General features: G+C 39.0%; 1 protein-coding gene across 5 annotated transcripts in view; it reads left to right on the plus strand.

Moving 5' to 3' along the window:
* The window catches only part of LOC149196401 (uncharacterized), a 180151-nt gene that overhangs the window by 36718 nt on the left and 130435 nt on the right, over positions 1 to 12998 (plus strand). For all 5 annotated transcript variants that reach the window (XM_089405550.1, XM_089405547.1, XM_089405548.1 and 2 more), the window contains exon 2: positions 12294 to 12426. In XM_089405550.1, coding sequence (XP_089261676.1) covers positions 12294 to 12426 — 133 coding nt within the window. The remainder of the gene's footprint in view (positions 1 to 12293; positions 12427 to 12998) is intronic.

Below are 12998 nucleotides of genomic sequence, written 5' to 3' on the forward strand. Positions count from 1 at the left end.
GGAAGAATTTTGGCATTTTATGGTGATTTTTTGGTTTTGTGGGGGTGCAAAATTTTTCTAAGTCTTTTTAAGGCCTAACCGTGCCTCCATTACCCTAGCCACAACTCCCTTTGTCCTCTTTTATCAAGCTGCAGGCCTAGATAGGCCTTCCAACCCTTGTCGTGGCCCTATATACCCCCGCCGTCAGCCTTCAAGGGCTACTAAGCCCTAGCCGCAGGCCTGCCCAGGGTCTTAGCCTCCTCCGCTAGCCTCCTTTCCCTTTGCTGCTGCCTTGCTTCTCCCCTACTGCAGGTCTAAAGTCATCTATCCCTTCCTCGGCCAACCTCTAACCCTCCTTCGTGGTCTCCTTTCCTCTGCCTCTGCCTCCTCCCTTGGTGCCGCAGGCCTCTAAGGCCTTCCTTTGCCCTAGCGTAGGCCTGTTAGGCTTCTTCCCTTAGCTGATTTCCTCTCCTGGGCTTCTAGCCCTCGATCTAGCCCTATTGGCCACATTTTAGTCATTGCATTGGGTCATTATTTGATTTTGTCACTAACACTTGGTGGTTGCAGGGATATACAAGAGAATTTGAGCTAATACTTGTGATTATAGGTGGTTGTTTCATTGGAAGAATTTTGGGCAAGTAGACTAGTCATCTCCGAGGCCAAGAGGCCTATTGGTTTTCTTCCTGAACCCTTCATCTCATCTCTGTTTCATTTGCAGCTTTCAATCTTTTGCATAAAAATGATAAAAACCTCATCTAAGTGGCATAAAGATCACTAATTAATCACCTAAACAAATTGATAAGTCATTGCACTAATTTGGGTAATCATTGTTTGGCATAAATTCATAAGGTTTGATGACTGTCACACTGTTTTAAGAGGCATAATAAGGTCTGATCATACACAACAGTGAGCTCCTAATTCATTTCTTGGTGTCCCTTGTATTGTTGTTTATCATATTGTGTTGGCAAAGTGTTTTGAGAGGGCTGCACTCTAGCCTTCCCTTGGCTGACTCGTTTGTCTCATTTGCACACTTGTATGCACTTGCACTTATAGGCATTCCTCACTGTTTGCATTTTATCATAAGTAATCAAGAAAAAGAGATAAGTAGTTGGGACTGTTTTGACATATTTGACATAAGATTAGTTACTGCTGTCATAAGAAATTGAGCATAAGTTGCATAAGGTTCCTAACATTGGCCCATGCTCTATTGATAAGCATAGCTTATTGGGGATTGTTTACATTGTGTTCAATGAATTGTGAAGAGATTGATAAATTGGTTATATTGCTTAAGAATACTAACACATTGGTTTCTTGTGAGTATCATAATCCGAAAGGTCATAATTGTGCACTAAGTAACTCACTCATATAAGCACTAATCAATCTCAAGAATTGAATATCATTTTTTGAATGGTTAATATTGTTTAAGGATATTGAAAGCATAATTATTTAACATCTAATTGGCATTGTGGTAACTTAATCATCTAAATTCTCTATCTCTTGACTAATATCCTATTGACATCCTTTTCATTCTTGTATTGTCTCCTAAGAACCTTGGTTAATTTTTCTAAGTAATATCGTGGATAAGTGCTCTAATCATTTTGCTATCATTGTCATTGGATTTATTGTTCATGGTTAAATTGAATATTTATTGTGAATGTTAATTCTATCTTTGACATATTGGTGAATTGTTATAAAGAGCACTAATCTTGTTTCTTGTTTTAGTACTTGAATAATTATCTCTTGGTTACATTGGATACATATTTTTGGGCACAATTGAAATTTGAGCACTCCATCTTGTGGTTAATATGATCTCTTATTCAATTAAGTACTCTTTGTCATAAATAAATATTAATCATAACTAAGTACTTAAGATCATGCGCAATCTTAACTCAAGAGCACTCAATCATCTTGCATTTGCATCCTAGGAATAGTCTTGCATTAATTAATTAACCTCCAAGCATAAGCTTGGTTGATAGAAAGATAGGACCACCCTTCATCTCTTAACTTGCGAAGGACAGACCCTTTCTAGTGGTTAACACGGTGACTTTGCAGTCGTCAGAGCCACAATATCTGTAGCACTGGAGGCACTGGGTGGTTAGATTTCAAGGGGAGGTATCATTAGCCAAGCCTTTGCTTGCTTCGCCTTTACTTCTCTCTATAACCTACTTTAGAGACTAGCCTCAAAACAACTGAGGATTAAGGGATACATTTAGCTAGGCATATAACTAAAATAAACCAAGATTTTTGCATCTTACCTAGATTGTAGGACTTGCACTTCGTATAGGATAGCTAAGCATCTCTTAAGCAACGATTATTTGTCTGGTCATTTGGTACTTAATCGATATAAAGCAGGTTTTTGACTCCATAAGACACTGGTTTGACATAATAATCCAATCTAATCTATTAACTTGCCAAAATCAACCAAGTGGCTAGGCCATTCAATCGTGTCTCCCAAATTTGTTGGTTGCCAATAAATCTCACATTCTCACATTCCATAAGGACTACCCCCCATAGCCTGTTGTTAGGAGACAACTAGAACAGAGAGGGAAGGGATCAAAGTCACATCCCCCACCCTGAGTCGTTGATGCACCGTGCTTGTACAATTTGAGTGACAACAGGCCTTACTGCAGATTTGAAATTTCAGCCCTCCTGTAACACCTCAAAGATTCGCACGTATGACAAAAAAGATAGAATTTCGGTTTCTTGCTTGACAAGCGTCTCCTTCTTCACTAGGGTTTTTCTCCTCCTATGAATTTCCCACTCTTTTCCTCCCCTAGCAATTGCAGATTGAACTTTCTTTCTTGGATGTCCAAATGAGGTCGAGTAATTGCTTATTTATTGTGGTTTTGTGTGGCCGAATTCCCCTAATGAGGCCGATTTGATTGAAGGGCAAACCAACTTGGTGGAGGAGGCATAAATGACACTTTAAACTCAAAAATAAATTTCTTTCTTGACATACAAAGCCCAAGGAGGGTCTATTACATAATCACAAGGACAATAATACATGACACAAACCCTAGAAGCCTTCGATGAAGGCTTTTGACCTAGAAACAATATAAACAAAGCATGAAACCCATGCCTATAAATAATTTTCTCTTATAATAATTTTTCCTTTGAAGCGCCTTTTCATTGCCCATAAGAGATAGGCTCTTTCTTCTCTCCTCCTTCGCTCCCCTAAGATTCCTGGGGGACCATCCTTTCCTAGCGCTCACCTACCCCTGTCGACCTTGATCTTGCCTCAATGTTCTCCCACATCTCCCAGCGGTATGACATTCCTGGGCAGCCTCTGATTCAGGTTACTCCCCCCCCACCTCCTGTCACCTTTTCTCCGACAAAGATATCAGAGAGGCAATATGGACAATGAATAACAGTAGGGCAGCAGACAAAGAAGGCTTCCAGGCAAAATTCTTCAAGCATGGACTTCGCCCCCTAGTAGGATATCCGGTGGAACTTTTCAACCAGGTGGTTCGGGATGGATTTCCGGATGGTTGGTCACACCACATTATCTACCCGATCCACAAGTCAGGGCCCACTTCCGACCCCAACAACTACAGGACAATCATGGTTGGGTACACATTCTCCAAGCTATATGCCACAACACTCCACAGGACACTTTCCCATTTCCTTGAGCAGAGACAACTCAGGGCCAAGGGCCAAGCAGGGTTCCGCCCAGATCACCAGGCGATCGACCACGTCCTTACTCTTCGTGCGGTGATCGAGGAGGCTAGGCATCGATCCTCTAAAGTGTACTGCTGCTTTGTTGACTTTCGGAAGGCCTTTGACTCAGTCCCGAGGGAAGATCTTTTCCAGAGACTAAGAGAGATTGGCATCTCCTCGACTCTCTTGACAGCTATCATGCGCCTCTATGAGACCGTCCTTGGCCGTCTCCGCACAGTCGAAGGAATGTCAGATTTCATCCGAAGCACCATTGGAGTCAAACAAGGATGCCCCCTTTCTCCTACTTTATTCGGGATCTATATCGATGAGCTTGAGTCCTTCCTTCGGGAGCATATCCAGGGTATAGATGGGTGTCTTCTTCACTAGGTCTCGATTTCCATCCTCCTCTTTGCAGATGATATTGCCCTTATTACCTCCTCCCAAGAAGGTCTTTAGAGACAATTGGATGCTCTCGCAGCTTTTTGTGACTGGAGGCATCTAATTGTGAACTTGGGTAAAACCAAAGTGATTATCTTCAATGGAGTCAAGAAAACCTCGGACTTCCACTTCCTATTTAAAGGAGAAGAGGTCGAGATTGTCAACACCTATACATATTTGGGAGTTCAGTTTTCAGGGCCTCGCTTCAATCTGCGGCCAGCCCTTCAGCCTCGGATCAACAAGGGGTATGGCTCCCTAGCCCTTCTGGAGAGGCAGTGTTTCCGGCACCATTTCCAAGACATCTCGTCCAAAATGAGCATCATGAACACTTTGATTCGCCCCACAGTACTTTACGGCTCAGAGATTTGGGGTCCCTCTCTCCTAGAGTCAGATTGGGCTTCAGCGGAGCGGGTCCAGACCCTCCTTTTGTGCCGTTTCATTAGGTGCAAGCAGACAGTTCCTCAACACATCATTCTAGCAGAGTTCGGGGCTCAACCTTTCTGCCTGGAGGTGATATTCAGGTTAGTGTCGCTCCTGCACAGACTCTGAGGCCTGGCAGACACGAGGAAGGGTCGAGACAGATACCCATATTTAGCATATTGCTGCTCGGAGAACATCGCTCGTATGCAAACATGCCGATCCAAATGTTGGTACACTGGTGTGCCAGAGCTTCTTGAGGCTTCAGGAATCCAGATGGACCATCTCCCTCCTTTTCAGTACTCTCTAAATGCTCCAGGCCACCTCCTTCCTAATCAGCAAGAGCCGAATAAAATTATTAAGGAGGATATTTACAGACGATACATTCAGACTACATGAACCAATCCCCCCAATGGGTTGCGTCCAAAAATGGCCTTCTGCATGGAGCATTGCCTGGAGATCAGGGATGGGCTCATTATCAGACCCCAGTACACATTCTAGCATTGGATGCACACCCTTAGAATCCCCCTCGGGCAGTTCAGAGTTAGGTCTCACAGATTACGGGTGGAGACAAATCATCACATCGATAAGGCAGATAGAATTTGCCAACTCTGCCACTTACAGGAGATAGAGACAGAGACACACTTCATCTTTGGATGCCCTGCTTACTACGAGATTCGAGGTCGTTTCCATCAATGTTTTACAACTCGGACTCGGACTCGGACTCGGCTGAGGATCGACTCCGACTCGGTAATGACTCGGCCGGCTCGATTTCAATGACTCGGTCGTTGTAAAAAATACATTAAATATTTATTTTTTTTATAAAAAAACATAATTTTAAATATTTTAAACATAATTTTAAAGATTTTCATTCAAGTTTCCAAACACACAACATTATAATATACATGGAAGACAACATATGATCAAAGTAGGCTCATGAACCAATCCATTATATCAAAATGGTACGGTGGTACCCAATGGCAATAGTAAATACATAGTCAACTGTAGTCTGTCATACATGATCAAAGACTCAAGAGTCAAAACAAAATACAAATAACCAAGGAGGCTAGTAGCTACTGCCAGAGGAGCCAAGATCATCTCGACCAATCTCTGGATCATCATCATCAGAGTCAGACAAGGGGCCCCATCAATGACCAGTACTGGCTACTGCTAGAGTTGCCAACATCATCTAGCTCAGTGTTACTTGGGAGCAGGAGCGGAAGTGGGGAGCGAGAGCGAAAACGGGAGCAGAAGCGACATTTTCAGAAGCTCCAGGTTTGAGAGCGAATCCCAGAGGAGTTCAACAACCAATGTCACTAACATCAAGGTACACAGAGGGATTGGTGCTCTTGGTTAAATACGAGTTCCATACCCTAATACATGACAAAATTCAATGGAAACATTGCAATCCTCCAATCCTAAAACCCTGAAAAAATGATAAGTCTGCTGGATTTTGAATGAAATCTAAAATTCTACTTTCTCCATATGAAATCCAATGAGGCTGGAACCACTCTTAAACATCCTGAGTCATTTCATGGTAATGTTAAAAATTTAAGTAAAAGGATGAAAATGAAGATTAAGTAGAATGTCACTTTTACTTTAAGAATTTAACATTACCATGAAATTTGAACATCATATCAATACTAGGAGAGGGGAATGGACCCCAAATAGCACTTAACCAATTTAGAAAACACCTTGGAGTCCCCAACAATCAGCCAAATGTTAAAAAGTTAAAAAAAAAATAGAAAAATCGTTGTTTCTTTGGGTGACTGGCTGAATTTAATGACTCGGCCGAGTAGATGTGCAAAACGGCCGGGTTGACCGAGTCATGATTGACTCGGCCGAGTCATGCAATAACTCGGCCGAGTCAGTCATGACTCGGCCTCCCGGACTGGTTTTTCTACCGGGTCACTCCTCAAGGCTTCAACTCGGTTCGACTCGGCCGTTTCGGTTTCGAAACGGCCGGTTTGTAAAACAATGGTTTCCATTGTCTCTTCAGGTCTTCTCAGACTTTGACGAGCTTCCTCAGATATGTTGATCCGAGATGCCTTGCACTTTATCTCCAGGAGGCCTTCAGATTTCGGGCTCACTTTCTTCAGCCCCCCACTAGTTCGGACACCACGCAGAAGATCACGGACACCAAAAGAACCATAGACCGACCCACAGATAATGAGACCAGATCAGTGCGGTCCCGGGGAGGCTGACCCACCAAACTGCACCAGCACTCCAGGATTGGATCCACCCCTGGGAGGCGCCCTAGAACCTCCAGGCGACAACAACGACAAACCAGCATGCCCACAGGACAACAGACTTTGACGAGCTTCTCTCAGTTTTCTTCTCTCGGCCTCAGATGTTAGGAGTAGGAACTGGACAGGAGACTCCTTCCCCACCCTTTTTCTTCTTCTCCTTCTCTGCTTCATCGCAACGCTTTGTTTCGAAGTTGGGAGCTTCTAGCTTCCACATCTACATTTACTTAGGTTATAGAGATATTTTCTGCTTTTTAAAAGAAATGTTAAAGGGGACCGTTTGGTCCACCAGCTTGGCATGATGTAATCATTGTAACCGACAGTCCCGTTGACCTATTTTGGTCATTTGTTGGACATTAATAAAATTATCTTATCTTATTATGACTCAAATACGATAATGAAGACCGATACTAGTTACATTTCTCAATGCTCCCTCTTTACTAAGGAAGTATTCATAATTGTTCAATCGGTACAAGGTTGACCTCAATTTGAAATGTTCTAAGAAGAGAACAATAGCATACACAATGTTAGGGATACCCTTATTGCCAAGGTATCCAATACATCAAAGATACAAGTGTCACAACACTATTGTCATACACTCTTGCAAGGATCTAAGATACTAATTGGGACTAAGGTGTTATCCAAATATGTGTTATACTGACATTGGTACCATCAGGCTTCAACCTTAACACCAACCCTCAGGGATCGAGGTATCATATCCAAGGTCGAAGCTCCACAGGACCAATGATACCCTCCCTTACTAGGATCTAGACATCATAAACGAGCCGACCAAGATGTCCTCCCAAGTACCATCATACAGGCAATTTTATGGTACTTCATCTCTTCCTCTCAATCCAAGCATGCTTGTTAATTTTTTCAAAACTTCTTAGGAGAGATCAACTACCTGTTCAACTATTAGAACATCTAGTAGCTTTACAACCCTAACCAGTATCAAACTTTCAATATGTTTTTGTATTCTAGCACGAAACTTTAGGGTCTTCAACTATTCTGATGCTACTTGGGTTATCATAATATTCAAACATGTCTTGATGAAAGCTTCCTTCTTTAACTTTCTCTAGCAGAACCAAACTCATCTTTAGCACTTTTCAAAACAACCAATTCTGGTTCATAACTTCATCAATCACGAATAATCATCTTGTAGTGCTTTAGCCATTCTCCGATCTTTTCAAGGTCTTTACTATATTTGTCACAATATGCCCTCCCTCTTAACTGGGGAGATTTATACTTCCTTTTATCAAGCTTCTTCTCTACATGTTCTTTCTTTTACATCATCACATCATCGGAGAACTTCAACCTTCGGGTCATCATTCCAACTTCACATGGTAACAAGGTCATCTACTAATCAATAATGCTATTAAAATTCTTGCGACTCATCTTTTCATCATGCTCAACATCATTATCAAAGATGAGGTAGGTAAGAATCTTCAACATTTTATAAGATTATATACCTGCAAATCTTCAACAACGAGTATAACCATGCACAAATATAGAGCATGAAGTCAACTTTATCAATATAGTGTTAGCATGTCATCATAATGGGAGCATCTAGGTTTATCAAAACTAAGAAATCATTCTTTAGATACCCAAAACCTAAACCTAGTAAGGTTTTTGTGCCCTAGACTTCTTACAACAAACTTGCTAGGGTTTTGTTTCAAACCCTAGATTTCATCATCAAGACTAATAAAGTTAGGACTTTAATCATAGCAAAAACATTTTACATCTAGGGTTTCATTATCATGACCTAAATTCTCATATCAATCTCTACCAAGGTTTTTGTCATAAACCCTAGATCAACACTTTAATGTTCGATATTCAACAATTTTGACCAAGATAGGGTTTTAATCACACGAAAGCACATACACCTAGGGTTTCATTCTTAGGATCTTTTATTATAAGGGTTTTGTTATAAACCCTAATTCAAAAAACCCTAAAAATCTAGGGTTTCATCATATAATATAGACATCAACAACAAACCCCAAAAAGATAGGGTTTCATATCAACAAACCTTAAACATCAAGAGATTTAGGATTTTATTATATGTATTAATCAAACCCTAAGTAGGCTATGGTGTCATCATTAACATACCCTAAGCATCAAACGGATAGGGTTTTACAATGAACCCTAAAGGTTAGGGTTTTACCAAAGTAAACAAAAGCTAGATAGAATGGTAAGGGTTGATCTAATCTAAAGATTAATCACCCTAACAAACAAGAATCGTTATGATTCAAAACCCTAGACATGAGAGAGTTAGTAATATAAAGCAAATTTCAAAATGATTGTACCTTCTTATATGAGAAATGTTTCCAACAAGTCTTGTAACCTTAAACATACCTTAAGTTGCTTCTTGTTACAAACCTTGTAGGGTTTCCTTATTGAAGGGCTCTCTCCTCAATAAAGTTTCCTACTTCTTATTGAAGTCTCCCTCTTAGTCTAGCTATAATCCTCATTGCAAGCTTAAAATTTTTCCTTCCAAGGAAATCACAAAGGAAAGGATTATAAATAGAAGGAATTCAATAATGAAAAGAGGTAGAGAACAGGATACTTACCTTTTGTGAAAAAGGTGGGGAAGCTCCCTCTTGATCCTTGTCTTGCGAGGGATTCTTTTACATAAAAAAATCAAGATTAAAACATATTAAATCTATAAACCTTAGAAATCAAATATAAAAGAGAGAACTAAAAAACAATAGCCTAAACTATAAGATCAGGATATATAAGGCTTAATAGAATAAGTCTTTGACTTCAGGGTCTTCATTTTTAGACTTCTTTTGAGAATTTTCATCAGCTACATCATTTGCTTGATCCCTTTCTCTCTTCTTGTTCTTAGGATTATTGGGACATTGACTCTTGTAGTGTCCCATCTTATGACAATTGTAATATTCTATTTTGGTTAGATCAATAATCCTCCTTTCTTCTTGACATGAGCAGAGTAGGCATTTGAGGTATTTTCTTCATTTTCTTGTTTACCTTCTGTCATGGATAAACGAGCCTTTTCTTGTATACAAGCAGGCCATATCTCTTCAAAGGATGGAGAGTTCTTCCAACTACTAATTCTTGCTGCAAATGCATTCCAAGATTTTGGCAGTCCTAAAAGTGCAACAATTACAAGTTCTTTCTTTGGGACTATCTCATTGATTGCTTGAAAGTTGAAGTTCATCCTTTATGTGAACAATTCTTACAAAATAGGAAGACACTGTATCATCCTTTGTCATCTTAGTTGTTCTAAGTTCATTCTTTAAGCTAGCCACCTGTCCAATATTTTTGATTGTAAACAATTTTGAGAGATGTTCATACATCTGTACTGAAGAGTCTAGAGTGGATATGTAGGGAATCAAATTGTCTTTAACTCCATCCACAATTAATTTCATGGCAAGAATATCAGTGTCTTTACATTTCTCCTTTCTAGCATCATCTGCAGGTTCATTGAATTTTCCTTGCACAAATTCCAATACTTTGTTCTTTGCAAGGATGAGATTCATCCTTGTTTTCCATGCCCTATAGTTAGAGGCTCCTTGAAGCTTGCTCTCAGACTTCATTGAAGAGGCCATAGATGTACTTACTTGTAACATTCAACTTCCTTTCAAGACTGATTTCCTTCTATTGAATGGACTTCTCTTCTCCTTATGAGCGTCCTTGAAAACTTCTCTAGAAACCTTCCTTAAGTTGATGATAGCTATTGATCTTCTAGCCGCCTTTTCCCTTCCTTTTTCACCTTAGCTCTGACACCATATTAGAAAATCAGAAAGACAGAAAGATTTCCTCTAACTTGATAATTACTTGTGATTACTTAGTGATCTTTATTAGCTTCTTTTATGCCTTTTTTGTCTTCAAGCAACTATCAAAACAAAATATGAAGATCAACACAACAGGAACACAGGATATAGGCTCTCAGCCAAGGCTAAAACTTGTCTTCTAGGAAAAAACCCAAAAATTCTCTTCTCTATCTTAGAACCAAATCAAAATGAGATAACCAAGACATTGGATCAAGACAAAGACCACCTTCACTCCACCAAGTCAGCATCCCAAGATGATTAACCAAATACCAAAAGTCAACTCCAGTCAAGCTGCTTCAATCTTGCATCCAACTCAGATTTCAGCCCTCCAGCTTCAGAATTTCGGCCCTACTGCATATCTGAAATTTCGGCCCTCCTTTAACAACTCAAAAATTCGCATGTGTGACAAAAAAGATAGAATTTTGGCTTCTTCTTTCTTGACAAGTGTTTCCTTCTTCGCTAGGGTTTTCCTCCTATGAATTTCACATTCTTTTCCTTCTGCAACTGCAGATCGAACTTGCTTTCTTGGATGTCCAAATGAGGTCAAGTAGCTGCTTATTTTTAGTGGTTCTGTGTGGTCGAATTTCGCTATTGACGCTGACTTGACTGGAGGGCTGGCCGACTTGGTGGAGGAGACATAAATGACACTTTAGACTAAAAAATAAATTTCTTTCTTGACATACAAAGCCCAAGAAGGGTCTATTACATAATTACAAGGACAATAATACATGACACAAATTCTAGAAGCCTTCAGTGGAGACTCTTGTCTTAGAAACAAAATAAACAAGCATGAAACCCATGCTTATAAATAATTTTATTTTATAATAATTTTTTCTTTTGACAAAATACATTACATCATGACTCAAATACAATTATGAAGACCGATACTAGTTACATTTCTCAACTAATTTAAGGGAACCCCCTTCTGCTATTTTGCTTACCATAGCAATTAATAGTAATGTTAAATAATGGCAACATTCTGCCTTATCTTTCATTTTCAGCAACATTTTCCCTTATCTTTTATTTTCATTCTTTTACTTAAATTTTTATCATTATCAATTTAAGGATGTTTGAGAGTGGTTCCAAACTCATTGGATTCCATATGGAGAAAGTAGAATTTTAAATCCCATTCAAAATTTAGTAGACTTAACATTTTTCATGATTTCACGATTGGCAGGCTTGCAACATTTCCATTGGATTCTATTTTGTATGAGGGTATGCAACTAGCATTTAATCAAAAGCACCAAGCCCTCTATATACCATGATGTTGGTGGCATTGATTGTTGAACTCCTCTGTCATGACCCTAATAAAAATGTACCCTTCACTCAAGGAAAACCATTGATTTGGCATGTTAAGCTTTTTCTATCTTGTTTTAATGCTTAGAGTGTGATATTCATGACAAGGATCCCAGTGTAGGAAATGATTTTGATATTATGTACTTATTAGTTGTAGCATTATTTTTTTGGGAACCTAGAGGCCATTCAACTTTTAGAGCCTCTTTGCTGATGTATTTTAGTACAAAGATGGATTACACTTAGTGCTATTTTGGTTATATGCATCCTTGATATATACATGAGAAGCTTTGCATATTTGTGTATGGTTTGGATTCACATGAAAAAATATTTTTTTTTTCAAAATTTGAATATTTTATATATGGTTTGGTTGACCATTTTTTTGGTCTATTTTTATTTTATTTTATTTTTTTTCTTTCTGTTTTTCTAAGGTTCCTGTCTGGTTTTGATAACATTGAATGGGTTGTGGCAGTTTTGTAAAATTTGAAGATAGAAAGCGAGCTCTAGTGAGTCGTATGCTTCAGTACATGCTTGTACAGGCAATTCTAAACATTCCCTACTCTGAAATTGTCATAAAGCGCACAAAGGAAGGAAAGCCATATCTGGTATGCTATTAGCTTTGTGCTTGCAGGTATTTCATATCACTAAATTATCTTAGTGGTTTTGAATCTTGATAGCTTATAAAGATATCATAATGCTTCTTTACTGCAGTTGTTTGATTTTGTTACCTCTTATATATCAAATAATGATTATTTTCTATGATCTTTTGATTTTTCCTTCTTGTAACATTGTTTCATTTTGCTTGACAGTTGTAATATAAAATACAATGAAAGAGGCATCCCCATTCACTGCTGCAACTAACAAACTTGATATTTGACATGTACACACTGATAATTCTGTATTGTTTCTTCTGAATAATTATCCTTGTTTTTAAATTTCACAAGCGCATGAATAAATATATAGATTTTGATTTTAACAAGTCTTTTTGATGTAATAGGGAGATTGATTCCACCTTTTTCATGAATAAAACATCCTACTCTATTAAAAGGCAATATATAAAAGCTTTCGTACAAAAGAAATGAGCTGTCAATGCAACCTCCAAAAGAAAAAGAGGGAATCTTTTGGGGGCTGGAAAAAGCCAAAACACCTTGTCCCAAAATTCCATGTTACTGGCAAG

Source organism: Pinus tabuliformis, chromosome 2_2, assembly GCF_031772625.1.
Source record: "Pinus tabuliformis cultivar Carrire ecotype Pingquan chromosome 2_2, CPIR1, whole genome shotgun sequence".
NCBI lineage: Eukaryota > Viridiplantae > Streptophyta > Pinopsida > Pinales > Pinaceae > Pinus > Pinus tabuliformis.